The sequence below is a fragment of the Lingula anatina genome, chromosome 2, assembly GCF_051362555.1.
Source record: "Lingula anatina isolate TDL-2025a chromosome 2, LinAna3.0, whole genome shotgun sequence".
Lineage (NCBI taxonomy): Eukaryota > Metazoa > Brachiopoda > Lingulata > Lingulida > Lingulidae > Lingula > Lingula anatina.
The window spans coordinates 20,700,385-20,717,682 of NC_141768.1; the positions used below are offsets into that span (position 1 = coordinate 20,700,385).

The 17,298-nt window shown below is 36.3% G+C and overlaps 3 protein-coding genes across 3 annotated transcripts; 2 read left to right on the top strand and 1 right to left on the bottom strand.

Annotated features, from left to right (window-relative positions):
• Nucleotides 1-1,720: 1,720 nt before the first annotated feature.
• Nucleotides 1,721-4,289, top strand: LOC147763466 (uncharacterized). The gene is made up of 4 exons (XM_087004118.1): nt 1,721-1,872; nt 2,066-2,213; nt 2,853-3,083; nt 3,287-4,289. Exons 1-4 carry the CDS (start codon nt 1,836-1,838, stop codon nt 4,116-4,118), a joined length of 1,248 nt encoding a protein of 415 aa, XP_086860244.1. The 5' UTR covers nt 1,721-1,835; the 3' UTR covers nt 4,119-4,289.
• A 770-nt stretch (nt 4,290-5,059) lies between these two features.
• Nucleotides 5,060-11,298, top strand: LOC106163480 (uncharacterized). The gene is made up of 8 exons (XM_087003118.1): nt 5,060-5,420; nt 5,732-5,790; nt 6,407-6,545; nt 6,799-7,098; nt 8,071-8,526; nt 8,896-8,954; nt 9,643-9,784; nt 10,288-11,298. Exons 1-8 carry the CDS (start codon nt 5,280-5,282, stop codon nt 10,585-10,587), a joined length of 1,596 nt encoding a protein of 531 aa, XP_086859244.1. The 5' UTR covers nt 5,060-5,279; the 3' UTR covers nt 10,588-11,298.
• Nucleotides 11,284-16,817, bottom strand: LOC106163478 (STAM-binding protein-like). Its single transcript, XM_013541078.3, has 9 exons — nt 16,274-16,817; nt 15,961-16,036; nt 15,396-15,491; nt 14,755-15,110; nt 13,957-14,143; nt 13,379-13,516; nt 12,856-12,968; nt 12,459-12,561; nt 11,284-12,146 (listed from the first exon to the last, which is right to left on the bottom strand). Exons 1-9 carry the CDS (start codon nt 16,474-16,476, stop codon nt 12,084-12,086), a joined length of 1,335 nt encoding a protein of 444 aa, XP_013396532.2. The 5' UTR covers nt 16,477-16,817; the 3' UTR covers nt 11,284-12,083.
• Between the last annotated feature and the right edge of the window lie 481 nt (nt 16,818-17,298).

Here is a 17,298-nt window from a genome sequence, read left to right on the forward strand (position 1 = left end):
CCACATTGAAGACTATTGGCTCTTTAGATGCTCACGGTGCAATTGCGGTTCGGACGTTGTTTTGTAAAAAAAGAAAACAGTTGTTGTGTGAATATCTGGTAAAAAAAACTCTATGGCTGTAGTTGAAGGTAATGGCTGCTTCAGGCACGTTTAATAAAAAACTGATAGAGTTGGTTGGAGGGGAGCGTGGAATTTTCCATAACTTTTAGGCGGTGATGGGGGGAGGACTTCATTTTCAAGACACCTTCATTTCATGCAGGAATGATTATGATAAAATTAAGGAAAGACTACTTTTCTTTACGATATAAGTCTACATTTATTTGAACATATCCAACATTTTTTCTTTGCTTCAATTTCTCAGAAGTGCTGTTATGTCGGTTGGCCCATAGCATTAAAATAATCATTATATAAAGGTAATACCTGCATTCCCAGCTATTAGGCTAACCTTATCTAATAAATAAAATTGGCAAAAATTTTGAAAAAAAATACCGCCACAGTCTAAGAGCGCCGCCATCTAAGTGGTCATTTTGAAAATTAATAAATCAAATGCGTTTCGGGGTTTCTCGATTGACCATAGTCTTGTGGCCTTTGTCCTCGTTTATGGCTAGATGATATGAAATATTTTTCAACAAAACCATGCTCCCCTTGTGCCATCCATATTTTAAAATCGTATAGGACAAAAAAAGATTAAATTTTTGCTAATTTCTTTCATTTTCTCAAAACAATATCTATTCTGTGAGATCAAAAGATATTATGAGACCGCTTTAAGCCTGGGACTATTTCGTTAAGTCACACTGGGAGGGGAGAATATGGTGAAAAATTATAAGCTTCAAGGTTGACTGGGTAATGAATACTCTTATGGCTCATATATTTGGATGAAAACAAATCCACAGGGGCCCTATGCCCCCCTCACCCCCACCCCCTCTCCCTGAAGCACTTAGCCTACCGTGCAACTGCGCACACTGTATATGTTCTTTCCCGGCTGTATTCGTGATTGGCATTGAGTTATTTCTCCTACACATAGATTAAAAGGCTATCGTCTTGACCTTAACCAATTCTGCATCCTTCTTAATACACACCTAGATATGTTATGGGACTCAGGCGGTAAATGCTTTATCCGGTTTTAGGAATGTTTTTCGGTAAAATGCGAGTATTTTTCTCTCCCGAGCGATAAATTCCAGAACACCTCGAGCGTCACACATACGATCAATTTTTTTTTTTTTTTGACAATTTGATACACACACATTTAAATTTTTTAATTTCCAATCATTATTTCAAGGGTTGCAACAAACAGCTTTTCATCGAGTTTGCAAACTGGGAGCTCGGTATAACTACTGACGGTAATGGTGTTAAATTCCATGTAAACACAACCATCTGCTATATATCCTCCACACTTGAATCTTTTTCTACTGAAAAAAAAACTATTTTGATTGAAAGGCATTTGTAAAACACGCAAATATAAAATAATTTATCACAGAAATATTTTTAATTTGATTGCTTAGTATTGCACCCCTTGTTATACATTTGCGCATGAACTATCGCAACTAGATCATATTAAAACATACACTGCATAAATTTAACGGTTTTAAATATGATAAGAGTGGTAAAGTAGGCGAGCATTTTCACCCAAAATATTATTTCAAATGAAGACAGCTTTTCTTATCAAAAGACGAACAGTTTATCAGGTTTGGGATTTGAAACAGGTGCCTGTTTTCACCATCAGGTCAGCTCGTGATACGTGGTAGGCGTACGGTGGGTACTTATACCGACGTGAAGCGTCGGCACTGCACGAGTCTCTCCCAGTCATTTAAACCAAATTGAAGGACGTCGTCAAGATGTGGAAAGTAGTCATCGCCTGTGCCCTGCTGGCAGGTAGATATCTTATGTTTATATATTTATTCATTTATTTATTTTATCGAAAACCCTAAATCAATACATATTTTCCATATTCATTCCATTTCATATTGTTATGCAGTATGTGTGGAGAAAAAAGCGGACGCTGACAGTGTGCAAAATATATATTTAATTTACCTCATTCCCAGTTGTTCAAAATATTTTTCTGCAGTTGCCGCTGCCCAGGAGCCAACCCGTAGCCCGAAACCAACAAGGTCACCAAAGCCCGATCCTTGTGAGACAGACTGCAACAATCTCCCGGCCAAGTTTCAGAGGGAAAGAAAGCTTTGCGATACCAACGGCAAAGTGTACAATAGCTTGTAAGTTTTTGATAATTAGTGTAGTATAAATAATGACCTGTCAAATAGAAATCTAGACTGTCTGTTGAAATTGAGTTCTTCGAGGTGACTAAATAGCCTGGATGCAGTGCGCGTGCGTGCGCGCTTGCTTTTTTTACAAAGTTCAAAGTTCTTTCTTTTCAGTATTTTAGGCCAGCAGGCCAAGAGTAAGACTTCCATTCTATTTGATCACATTGTGCATTGTGCAAAATAACTATTATAATATACATCAACAGATTCATATATAAACATATAGTTAAATCAATACCATGTCTCTATACACTTCTAAATATATCATTAGAGCTTTTCAGATTTCTATCAATATTCTATGTCTTTTTTACGTTTTTTAGTAAAAAAGACATATTACTAATAAACAGCGGATCCAGAGAAGGGCACGGGGGTGGGGGGGGGGGGAGGGCACCTACCATCTCCTTAATTTGCGTGCCCTCCCCTCCCCCCTCCAAATAAAAAAGTACAAAGACATTGTTTAGAGCAAAACGAGACAAAATCAAATATTTTTCAATCTCTGTACACTGCATTTTATAGTAAAAGAAGTCGTCAACTGTTGTATTTAGGAAATTCAATTTTGGTATTTTGAAAATTTTTAATTCTCTCGGCCAGGTGCGAGTTTGTGAAAGCACGCTGTGTTGATGCCACTCTGAAGAGAGGGAAATGCCAGACAGTGGACGTTGCTGCTACTACTGAGCCAAAACCGACTAGGTCTCCAAAGCCTACCAGGTCACCAAAGCCAAACAAGTTCGATAGAAAGTGCATGCAGTACAATAGCTTGAACTGTGAGAACTTTCCCAAAAAGGAAGTTTGTGACCAGAATGGCAACGTGTATATGAACAAGTAAGAATTCTTCTTAGATTAATCCCCTCTCTCTCTCTCTCTCTCTCTCTAAAAATTACATGACTTGAAGGAAGATATTAGTTCAAAAACAATAACTGTTATGAATCTGCCCCTCACCTTTACGTATTAACATAGTAACTGACTTCATGAAAAAATCCATGTTTAAAGAATGCAATGATTTAATTGTAACAATTTCCCGCTAGGTGTGGGCTGGTCAAAGCTCAGTGTGGGGACAATCAAATTCGTATGCGCAGGTGTCCCAAGCCAACCGATGCTCCAACTGACGGCTCCGGTGAGGAAGTCCCAGCCTTCAAGCGTAGCAAAGGAAGCAAGCCTAGTTCATCTGAATCATTGGTAAAACCAGAGAAAGTCAGACCACAAAAGCAAAAGCCAAGCAAGTTGGACAAACCAGAGAAGACCCCCAAAACCCCAATCGACGGCTCTGGATCTGGTGAAGAACTGGTAAAACCAGAGAAAGTCAAACCAAGCAAGGAGGCCAAACCAAACAAGGAGGCCAGGCCAAGCAAGCAATCCAAACCTGCTTCTGGTGAAACACTGGTAAAACCAGAGAAAGTCAGACCACAAAAGCAAAAGCCAAACAAGGAGGAAAAACCAGAGAAGACACCCAAAACCCCAATCGACGGCTCTGGATCTGGTGAAGAACTGGTAAAACCAGAGAAAGCCAAACCAAGCAAGCTCGCCAAACCAAGCAAGCAATCCAAACCTGCTTCTGGTGAAACACTGGTAAAACCAGAGAAAGTCAGACCACAAAAGCAAAAGCCAAGCAGAAAGGAAAAACCAGAGAAGACCCCCAAAACCCCTATCGACGGCTCTGGATCTGGCGAAGAATTGGTAAAACCAGAGCAAGTTAAACCAAGCAAGCAAGGGAAACCAAGCAAGCAAGCCAAACCAGATAAGCACGCCAAACCAAGCAAGCAGGGCAAACCAAGCAAGCAGAAAGGAAGCAAAACCAGCGAAACCCTTGTGAGCGAAGTGAAACCACAAGTCGTCGAAACTATTCTTACTCTGCCATAGAATGTGTATTGAAATGAATTTTTGTTCGTATCATCTCGTTTACATATTTAGGACTTACATTTTTTGAATACAAAGAGAACATTAAGTAAAACTCTCGACCATGATCATTTCTGATTAAAGTCGTGTTCTTGTCACCTTCATTATAAGTGCAATAAATTCACACAGGCTCTACATATTTGTCCTTTGATTTAAATGGTCTCTTTCTCTCTCTCTCTCTCTCTCTCTCTCACACACACACACACACATATAAAATCGAACTTTAAAAAAAGTCAAAAGGAAAGGTTTATTGAAGAGGCAGTATGCGATATTGTTTTGTCTTCTTTTTAGATACCTTATAATAATATCCTAAGGGTCATTTAATATATATTTATATGAAGTTACAAGCCTTTGCTTAAAGATAAAAATGCAAAGAGTATATGTAACAGATCACCCGGCTTTAATGAACAAGGGGGTTGTTATGCCTTTAATCTGCAAATTATCAAACATTTTTGAATTTAGAAAACGACGACGCGGAAATGGATATGAACTATTGAGGACCTCAAGAAAATTCGTCGATTATTTCACTTCGCACCAAAATCACGCGCCTGGTACCTATGGAACATAATATAATTATTATATTGATATTTGCAATTTTATTTAACACTTGGAAGATATTATGCTCGGTGTATGATCGAGATGGCGAGAGCTGGTGGTCAGCGTGTGATGGACGAGCGGAAACGCTGTTGTGACCTAGCGAAGCAATGGGTTGAAGAATTTGCACGGTTGATATATGGACAAAATCATGGAATTCTTGAGGAAAAAATCTATTCAGCAATTCATTCTCGTGCAATTAAATTAAGTTTTAATGTGAACGCACAGACAACAAACGCCCCTTTGGTTGGAAGAGTTCATGTTGCGTCCAGGTAAGAAGTGTGATGGTGTTATGGGAACGACAAAACTGATTCAGTTTACGTACACAGTCTCGCCATGACTTAGCAAACTGCTAACAATTCTAAGTCGTTGTTCAAATAACAACCCTAATGAAGGGAAATTCAATGCAGTGATCTAAACGTCAATATTCAAAACGCCGTTGATATTATTATCATATCGAGACAGGTTTAAGGCAACCGAAAAACTGCGAGGTTCTCAGTTTCTGATAGACATATAGGGATACATTTGACCATGCCGGTTGATTTGTACTTGTTTCAGTTAAGTCCCCCTAGCCTGGCTGTCCGTATGGCCTGCAAGGCAGCGGAAGTGGACGTGAATATTAAATGGATAAACACATTTAAGAAAGAGCAAATGACTGAGGAGTACCTTAAGGTAAGATTACAACTGCAGTTTCTTGGCATTTGATGCTTAAGTATAGTGTATTCTCCTCATAGGATTACACTAATAAAACAGAATAGAATAATTTCATTTATGCTTAACTTCAAAATAAGATTACGCTTTTGTTAATTTTATTGCCTATTTTTATGATAGCTGAAAATTCAGCACTTGTAAAGGTTTAGTGGTCCTATAATCAAAAAGAAAAAACACTTCCCTCAACAAATTGTAAATAAAATGTAATAAGGGGAAATCTCTCATGCCTTTGACCTATTCCTTTGGGTTTCACTGATGTTTTCTTTTTACAGATAAATCCAGACCATACGTGTCCGACTATAGTTGACGATGGCTTTTGTCTGTGGGAAAGGTGGGTGCAAATTCGTATTTTTAATGAACAGGCCACGCCACATTGTAATCGTTCTGTAGTCTATTGTATAGGACTTCATTGTCGGTTTGTCTACATTTATAGTGTATAAAGTAGTGTGTATAGTTTCCCCTAGTAAGAGTGTGAAGCCCAAAAAGAGGTCGTAGTTTTTTTCTACTGATCCAAAATCAAATTACACCTTTCTTTCATTTTTTTTCAATTCTTTAATAATATAAAGGATAATTATATAAAGAAGAGGAAAGTTGTCTCGTTGGGGTGCTGCCAATGAGAAGTGCAACGTAGGAGCAAGATAATGGCTGAAATATCGTTTCACGAACACCTCTCCTTTACAACATACAAATAAACATTATGCATTTTGTTAAGAAGGAATAATAAGGACAGCTTAACACTTGCCCTGTTGCCCAGGTCGCTTTTAAAATGGTATGATCTTGTTCACAACGTCTTCAAAATTGTGATACTGTCAGTTCGAAGTCTGCACCTGAAAATTTCATTCGACTTTCTCTTTTACGAATATTACATTTGTAATTCAAGAGTCAGAAACTGGATATAACAACTTTTATCACATTTGGTATCAGATATTACATTGATCTCCTTTCAGCAAAGCTATCATGCCATATCTGCTTGAGAAGTACGGAAAGAACGAGTCGCTCTACCCAAAGGACATCAAGCAGAGGGCAATAATCGACAGGGCCTTGATGTTCAATGCCATCACATTTACACCTAAGGTTTACGGAGTGGTAAGTTTGAAATAAGCTCTTCGTGTGCTGTGGGCAGGAAAACAGAAAGTTTCATTGGTCTTCGTCTTCTTATATCCCTAGTTTATATAATTATTTTCGTCGCCTACTAACGCTTTAAGTTGATAATTAATTATGAAACATGTTGAAGTGGTTCGCGGGAAAAATGTCCTGATACGTGCTTTAAAAAAAATCATCAAGAATTCATTTTTTGTTTAAGTTAACTGCACCTTTATTCTTCACCTCTCCCTTTCAGTTGCTACCAAGACTGGCTAAAAACGAGGTTTCTGAGGAGGCAGAGAAGGAGTTTAAAGAAAAAGCAATGGACAAACTCAATCGGGACCTGGAGGGAAAACAGTTCATCGCGGGAGACAACCTCACGATCGCCGACTTTGCTTTCTGGGGGCTGATCACTCTATTAGGGCTCTTTGATATTGATACAAGTCCTTGGAGTAACATATGCTCTTGGGCAGAGCGCATGAAGGCGTTACCTTATTATGAAGAGTGCCATAAAGAGCTCTTTGAATTCTGGGAAGAAATGAAAAAGGTGGAATCTTAAATGACTTGACACAAAGAACTAGCAAAGTACATGTACCACGAGAGTGACGATGGAGCATGAACAAGGAACAACTGAAAGAACCATTTTGTTATATTTAAAAAGGACTAAAATTTACTCTTTTCAAGAGGAAAGTGTGCTTCCTTCAAGATCTGCATCGTCCTGTAAACATGTTATCTGTGATCAGACTGATATCTTATATGCGATGCTAAACTTTAAAAAGACTCATTTTGTATTCTCGAGGATATATTCTTTAATATATGTGCGTAGTTTTTCTAGTTATATCAATGAAAATAAAGTATACAAACCCTTAAAGTTCCTATATTCTTACTCCTTACAATTTGAAAAAAAAATTCTGTCAATGACGATGGAAATGAAGTAGGTGGAAATGAAAATGATACTTCCGAACGGATTTACGTGCCTCGTATTCAATATCCCCCCTGCATTACAAAATCGTTGTTTCCCAATGAATAGATCATCGTTTCTTCCAAGAATTCACGACTTACTCTTCAAAAAGAAGTTAGTGGGCTGCCATTAACATCAAATCCACTTCCAAAACGACAGAGAGAGATTTAAAAAGTAAAATATGAATAAAACTGCAATACTTTAAATAATGTTGCAAAGTAAAAATAGCAGAAAAGGAAGAAATAAAAATTTTAAAAATCGGTTATCTTGTAAAAAACGCTCGGCTGTGTATAGTCAAGGTTTTTATTTCTTTGGCAAAATCGAATTTCCTATTGAGGATACTGGTGCCGAAATAAAAAAATGAGAACAGTAGTCCAGCCACCTTTACCCCTTTTAAGAGGAGGATTGGTACCGCCTTGGTAACATCCTGAGTTAATCCAAAGACACACAACGACTGTCGCCTGAACACACATTTCCAACAAATAGACCACCTCTCAATGTAAGCATGGTGCGAGGCAGTAGAGTTCACAACAAAACATAGTTGTTAGGGCAATTGCAAAACAGTGATTAGACAGAATTGATCTTAAGACAAGCGGCATTTGCATTTTTAGATTTCAACGAACGCGACTCTTCATCTTTAACGATATTTTCGATATGGGGTGTAACAACAGCAAAGGGACCACGGCGTCGGATCCCAAGACAACACCTGCCCCAAGGAAAGACACCAAACCGGCTCCTGCAGCCACGCCTGCTCAGTCTCAAGATGCTCCTCAGAAGACCGAAAATACCGAGAAAACTGAAGACACCCAGCAAACGAAATCTGCGGCAGAGGATGATACCGTCGCCAAAGTCGAAGAATGTGAAGGGGAGGTCTACGACCCTAACTGCCCAGTCCTATATATCAATAAGGTCGACCCGCAATCTATTGCTTGCATGATGCTGCTTAGCGAGACAGGAATCAAGGTTAACATAAAACATGTTGACCTTTTCAAAGACGAACACAAACAGGACTATTTTCTTAATGTGAGTGTCCAGTGTCTGTATGTCCAGTAACTGCGCAACAAGATGTAAATGATATTGGAGCCTTTTTTAAATGTCAGCTCCATAAAACAGTGATACTTTAAAATTTAGAATGTAGTTAGTACTTGAGTTATTCAAACTAGAGATTTGGATGTTATATGCTACGATTTTTCTTTCTAGTTTTTATGTTAATTTGTCGAGATGAGCGTTTTTAACAATGGTGCTTTAACTAACCACTCATAGGCAAATATATACGCCTTATCACTACGATGATATTACACGAAAAAGGTACCAAATATATACACGTTGTTATAGCCCTGTGGTATTTTTTCAAGTATAATTTATATTTTCATATCTTCATTTGTTTTTTAGATAAATCCCGAACACTGTGTCCCTACTTTGGTGGATGGTGATTTTGTCCTTTGGGAAAGGTAAATATATGTATAATGGTGTGGAACTCTTCATGTCTGTGAGCTCATTACCATCAGTATATTAAAGCATAAAACACAAAACAGGGGGTAATCATCTAAGTTTTAGTCATAAAACTATGTCATAGTTTAAGTTATGTTTTATTTTATTATATTTATTTTATTTTATTTTTTATTTTTTACCACTGCAGCCACCAATAAAAGAAATAGATAATTGAAAAAATATATAATGAAGTTAAATTTTTGAAAAATACTCCAAAAATTTCAATTTGTAGGCCTATCCTAAATACAAGGATCACGTTCCCCATTTCTTCCATTCAAGTCACAGGCTTTGAAAGTGCATAGATACTTTGTGGTGAACACGCACGCTTAGTATGCATTATTCATATAAACAAATAAGAACTCAAAACATTCCAATATTGCGGACCATTCAGATCCGTTTTTTCTTATTTGCGCGATCAAATTTCTTCGATTCTTCGAAGGAACCATGAATGTCAACCAAATTAGACGTTTGAAAAGAGTACATCTGTGCATGTATCAGTTTGCATACGAGAATCAAATCAATTTGGATGCTTTTTTTTCTTCTCCATTAGTTACTGCCTTCATACAAAATTACTTAATCGACACACACACACACACACACACACGCGCGTATATTCACACAATATTCATTAAGTGACATCTATTCCAGTCGCCCGTTGATGAAATATCTGTGCCAGAAGTACGTCCCAGAGAGCAGTTTTTACCCCTCAGATAGAAAGCAACGCGCTCTGGTGGATCGTCTAATGTACTGGGAAGCCAGCACTCTATGTACGGCAGTGTTCGATTATGCGGTAAGTTTATTTTGTGCTTTTTATACTAAATTCGTTTAAACAGAGACAAACAACGAACATTAAAAAATAATTGTGACACAATGTATATTGGAATCAGACAGGATGATCTGCATCTTCAGATTTCGCAAAACTTAATCGTAAAAAGTCCCATCGATTTTTTTCTCAAATTTTAAAAAGGCGCCGGGAAAGTGATAATAGATTTATATTCATTTCACAGAATAAAAGAATATCCATTATGGCAATTTTTGCACATTCGTATCAAGTATCATGTATAAATATGTTAAGTGCTCTCCAATATTCAATTGAAAAAAAAAAGCTCATTTCTTTCTTGATATTCGATTCTTAATGTGTCACGTATGTTTTACTAGAAAGGCAAAGGTTTTTATAATCACTTTGCCAAAGACCAATATGATTTATTGTTATATTACCTACATTAATTCAATAAATATAGTAACAGATTTTAAATTATTTTAAAGTATCTGTTTATCTTTTCATAAACATAGGCATACGCAGCATTTCTCGGCAAAGCTATCGATTCTGAGAAGGAACCAAAGGTTAAAGAAGCACTGGATTACCTAGATAAACATCTCAGCGGCAAGTCTTACGTCTGTGGTGACACCATGACACTTGTAGACTTGAGCATAATCAATACTTTGGCTCTTCTTTGGTATATCGACTATAAAATTGACAGTTGGAGCAACGTTGTTCAGTGGGTAAAGAGGGTAGAGAAAATTGAATGTTTCGGGAAAGTTAACGCCGCAGTGGCGGAACATAAGAAAACGCTAGAGAACAAGGCTCAGTAAAACAGACTAATGGACTTCATTTTTTAACCGTCTTCCTATCAATGTTCACGGATTTCAAAGAAATCAGACCATTGTATTTTTCTTTTACCCTCATGTAAGTTCAACCGATACATGCAGTCTTCAACTGGATCTGAAGCACAATATATACGATGACCATGAACCTTCATAAAACTAATTTTTCGTATTTAACAAGATCAAACTTCTGAAGACACGCACAAGCCACTTCTTCGTAGAACACACAATCTGGTTTCTGTTTTGTATTTGCTCAAAGAAATGACTGGACTGCAACATATGACACAAGGAGAATCTGTGGAGTACAAAACATTCTGTATATAACTGTATTTAATCAAGAGCTGTTAGGGACTTTAAGAAGGGACTTTTGTAAATGTCTTTTTGTTGCCTGTGATACCGTACGCTACTTTTAAGCTGCTGTGTGGATATATTTTACTTTATACCTTACTTCTGAATGATATTTTCCTTACATTTTGTGAACCGCTTGTAAACGAAAGAAAATTCCCGAATATATTTACATACTATTTATTAATAAGTAAAAGGTAATAATGTATATGAACAGAGAAAAAATATAATTTAAGTCAATTTCAGGATTTTTTTACATAGCTCAAACTAATATGGATTTTATAATACCTCGTAAAAATTAGGAAATTATTCTTAACATTAAATAAAATGACACAAAAACAAATATCACTGTTTTATTCATTGTTGTTATATTACCTACATTTATTCAATAAACATAGTAACAGATTCAAAGTAATGCATCAGTGAACGCAACACCGTGCAATGAAGCATCATTCAAGTTTACTGGGCAAGCACAGCAAAAATAAATATAAACAAAAAATGAAAATTATACTCCTATAGCTTATTACAGTTAACATGTTATTGTGGGGAACCTACACAGAAATGTAATCATATTGCAACAAGTACTTACATAACAACAAATGTACAACAGCACAGTCTGAGAAAACAATTTCACTGCCTTATAAAAAGCATAAAATTTGGGTTAACTTTTTACTTCCTCCAAAGAACCCTAGGTCCACATTTATAAATACAACTTTCAGTAGACTAGGCTTTGTAATATTCCCTGATAATCCGACTGGTCTCCACTACCAGTACTTACCCATGACTGACTACTCATGAACAGAGAAATTGCACATGACTATAAATGAGCTCTGTATGATCCTCATAACATATTTCAGTATAATTAATTACAACAGACACCTATTAAAAATATAACATTTTTAGTCTTTGTGATTATGAATATCTGTTGCTTTCTACTGATGGAAAATCCCTCTAAATGGTTCCATTTCCATACAAATTAAAACATTTCAGAACTACTATTATGACTTAATACATACATTGTTAACATATTTTTATCTCAAGTTCTATTACTTCCACAAAGCTCCTATATCCTTGTCATGCAAGTCTGCACAATCAATATTCATAAATTCATTGACTATGATATCAAAGCTTTTTCTCTATCAGTGTCTCAAATCTGCAACAACAATGTGCTGGTCTTCAACAATTTGGACATGACTGGATTGCTGAAAGTATACACAATATTACCACATGGATGGAAGTTAGATTTAGGGAAAGAAAAGATTGGTGAAAAAGCAAAACTTTGCATTACAAGCATTGTTCTTTTTCCAGCAAAGCAATAAATAAATATTATTTGTATTCACGTGCAACAAACAAAGGTCATTACCAGAAAACAAACAGAGGTCATTACCATTAATTGAGTACTGAGATGAAGCAGGACTTAAAACAGTGATATTCTCACCATGAAAAGTGAAACATACTAATATATATTAGACATGTAGTCAATATATAGTGCTTTTATCTAGAAAAGGGTGTACCTCATAAAGGGGAGGTTCCTCAGGGTGTTTATGAAACCCCTTCTGCCTGCAGTTGGCCACATAATCTAAACCATAGTCAGGAGTCAGGAGAAAAAAGCCAGTCCTGAAAAATATTTCATAATGCTTGTTACAAGAACCAAACACATACGTATCTTACATTTGCAAATACAATAATCACAGTGATAATGTCAACTAAACAATCCAGGCCTACAGCTTGCAGATTCACATATTTTAGTTATGCAAATTTTCCTATGGTAACTTTTCCGATCTGAAAGCAGCTACAGAGCTAATATCTAATACTAAGCATAAACTCTCTCTCTCTCTCTCAGAACACAATAAACACTTCACTGATGTGTGGAAGATTATACTTGGTGTAGAAAAACAACACATTACTTACTCTTGATATTTAGGAGAGATGACTATAGCAATGGCTTCTGGCATCATCATCTGATATCCCGCATGGGTGTGCAAATCCACACTGGACATAAATGCTGTCTGAGATGGATGGGTCTGGAATACCAACATTTGAAATACAGTACACTCGACATAGCTTATTTCGCAACTCATAACATGAATTGTCTGAAACAATTCTTATGAATTTGATTTCCTTTTTGGTATAAGGTGAAGTAATCATGAACATTACCTATGTTGCATCTCTGCAATAAAACTTGATATTGTGATACATATCTGCAAATATTGATAAACCATCTGGCAGTGCATGGTGTGAAGCTGCACGACTTCTCAAGACAAAAAATGGTCTGATGAACTTTCATGTAATAACATTACAAAGACTGCAGTCTTTTCACCGAGACAGACTAAAACCTACATAAGTCTAATCTATGATTCAAAAATCATTAATCATTTCATGACCCACCAGTTGCTTACACCATTAACTTTCATTACGGTCACCAGACACTTACATGTATCCATCCCAGAGTAATCAAGTCATGCTTATCCTGGTAATCAAAGATGGCCTCCTCATCTTCGGCACTGCAGGAGTCAGACGTACCAGACTGCTTGGGTACCAGCAGGTTTGTTATGGTGAACGCACCTTGACTCTGAATATACAAATATATATTTATGAGTTTGTTCATGCTTTCACAATTATGGTCAATATTGCTGTTCATGTACTACTTTTTCTTCGTTAGACAACTTCTCACAACAGGGACTCGTTTCACAAAAGATTTTAGACCTTAACATTCATACAAAACTAGTCTACTTTTACCTTAATTAATTGGTTGTCATCCAGCAAATACTACAATAATACTGTATCTGTTTTATCACAACAAAAAAATTACTTCTGTTTTTTTACCAACTGTTCCCCTTTTTTGGTTATCTACTTTTGAAGAATATCCAATTTTGGGTTTCAAGCTTAAGCTCAAAATTAGCAAAGTACTTTTTGACATTACTTGTCCACCAACCAACAGACAATAGGAGAAAACCCTCATCATGAAAAACCCAATCTCTTTCTTTGGTGAAGTTTTTGATGTGCTCTCACCAATTTCCCTGCCAGAATTCCACAGGTCTCTACATTCCTGGCAGTGTTGGCTGTGGCCAGGTGTAGAAACTTAGGCATCAGGTCAGCAGGGCAGATGACATCCTTCAACCCATGAGCATTATGACTAGTTCCACCTATACTTGTATGGTGATTGACTCTTGGTTTGCTGGAGCGGTCAACAATAGGCCTGAAGATAAAATATTTTTATGGCTCAAACACAAAATAATGTGAGGTAGAGATGCCCTAAAACAGTATATTTTGATCATAAAATGATTAGTAAGATCTTACTTTCAAGATTTCAACATTTTCAAAAAGCATTTGATTCTATAAACCAAAATTTCCATTTTTCTTGAAATTGAGTATGCAAACTGCATGGACTAATACACAATAAATAATGAACAAATGTTACATAGGGTGAGTACAGGGAACAGATACAAGTGCCTTATCGTGAAGTTCTACACAGATTAACCAAATGTGCAAAAAAATGTGGAAAAACACACAGCTATTTAATACATTATTTCATTAAACAATTGTATATTAAAATAACATTTAAAAATACTACCCAAAATATTTAAGGAATAATCATGTCTGTTTTCATGTTTAACCTGCATTTTAGACCCGTGCGTAATTACAGATTTGAAGCAAATAGCAACCTTGGTTTCTGGTTCTAATGGCTTCTAGAAATGCTTATGACTCGGGCGATCTCTCTAGCAAAGTGGATAGAAGCAGGTGATCAATATAAGTACAGACACTATACAGTCTGTGCATAAAAATGGATTCAACTCTCTACATTCTTACGCTGTCGGTCTGATGTCCTCCTGTGGTAGTGGTGGGGCAGAAGGTTCATATGGAGGTGGAAGATCTATGGAACCAGCTGCTCCAACAACCTGCTGTGCATTATTTGATATTTGGCCATTGTCTAGATAAGCACCTCTGGTGTTTAAGATTTTCTTTTCTTCTTCATAAAGACGTAATCTTTCTTCTTGAATTTGCCTTTCCCTTTCTTCTTTTTTTAAAAGTTCCAACTTTTTCCTTTCTTCTAATTCTTTATATTCCTCTACCCTTTTCCTGTGAGCCTCTTCTTCTTGCTTCTTTTGTTCTTCTATTAATTTCTGTTTCTCAAGCTCTTTGGCCAGTAATTCTTCTTGTTTTTTCTGTAGATTAAAATAAAATGAAAATAAAATGAATTATAGTGGGCTTTTCAAAAGTGAGCACAGGAAACTTGATCCTAAAGCCAGTCAATATCAAGTCATTTGCATATTTTTATGGTCTTTTCCACTAGGAACTACATTCTAAGTATCCTAAATTTCTCAAAAATTAAGAATTCAACACAAAAAAAGAATGTTTTTGCCATATATGTTACACTTAAGATACAAACTATGTAATTTAAATGATTTCAACTTTTAATTTACCTCACATTTATCTGCTCAAAAGCTTACCTGCTCTTCCTTTTTCCTCTCTGCAATAACAGCAAATTCTTTTTTTAATTTAGCTTTTAATTCCTCTGCTCTAGGGAGAACTATGTCTCTTATTTTCTGTGGAATGGATGAAAAAATATTTGTAACAATTGAAATACATAATTATTCTAATTTATTAAACATTTTACAAGCATAATTAAATTCAGGAAGATTATCCAATAAGTTTAACCATAATCTCAAAGGTATATATTTGTGTATGAAAATGTCTAAAAGAAATCTTTTCTGTACATATATTCTATTCTTTTCTGTACATATATTCTATAAAGCCAAACATACAGAACTAATTCATTTAATTGAAAATGGTGTAAAACATTAAATCCAGGAATATAACGTACGTACACGCAGGAATAGATCAAGCTATGATGCATGATAAAGAAAAAACTGCTCTTTGGCTTGAAGAAATTTGATTTGGTGCAAAACTATCATCATAATATCTTTATAATTAGAGGTACAATGTAAATCTGACAAACAGAGAAATACAGTTGCAAAAGTTCCTTTTCACAAGCCCAAGATACTGCTACTTTACCTGATTAATTTGGCTCTTCTCTTTACTAGGCACACTCTTGTACTCTGGATGTTGGCGCAGTTTGTCCAGAAACAGACTAGACAGAGGAACACAGCAGTATAGTACATAAATTAAGAAACAGTGTCTTATGCAGGTTTGCTATATTACAGTATATACATGTGTGGCTCTATACAATGTATAAATGGCATACATTTGTACAAGCATATACTATGGATAATTACTGCATGTGTGTGCGTGCGTGCCTGTGTGCACTCGAGTGCAGAATTAAATGTGGGTGTGTCAGAGAGATAGAGAGTGGCAGACAGTGACTCACATGATGGCTCTTGTGTACAAAAGATATGCTGCCTCATTGTTTTTCTCATCATAGTATACATTCGCCATTCGTATCAGTTCTCCACCGGATCTGAAATACCTTCTGGCAGGTGTTTCATGGTTAACTTGACACGTGCCTTCCGCATATTCAAACAATGCTTTTAGGCGTTCAGATGGCTCGACAATATTCTCAAACAATCTCATCTTCAGTTCACGTCAAGCAGTATTTATCAAACGTCTTCAATGCTTCAGGAATATGAGCTTACGTTGATAGAAAAGGTAGCATTAGGATTGACAGTTGAATCCATTACTCAGTCTGTTGATGGAAGTGCAATAATATCGGATGATGTCAGATCAGCGTGACCCGTTCCTTTCACAATGACTCAAAAGTAAAAGCCAACTGTATGGGAGAACTTATCCAGCTATGGAATATTTTATGGTGACGAAGATATATAGCCTTTAGGAATGATTTAACAGTTGTTTTCGTTCGACTCGATTTTACCTGCCTTTCCTGCCTTCATTGATTTTACTAAAATAAGGAATTGTGCAGGTCGATCATGCAATATTTCTTTCAATGTTGCTCTCGTATATGAAAATACATAGTGAAAACATTGCAATGTTAACCCTATATTGCCTAAATGTCTTTACTGTTTAGTTTCAAATCCATATCACGTCCAAACAGCGCTCCGCTATTAGAAATATGGGTTAAATTGCATTCCTATTTTTAGACATGCTCAACTTCTGCAGCGCACGTGACCAACATCCCTTTCGTGCTGGCTGGATCACTTGCTGTACTGCCGTGCCTCTTTTTTATTAACAGTGGAGTTAATAGATATCTTAAATAGCTTTACGTGAAATTGAGTAGCATTATGTTAGTTTTGCTAACTCGATCGTTATTTCATCCCGTTTTGTGTCTCATTGAGCACAAGAGTGCGGGTGAAAGTGCTCGGAAGAAAATTCGCATTTCAGTTGAATAATTGATATATGTTAAAGCCACATAATAAAACAATCGTTGAAAATCTGATT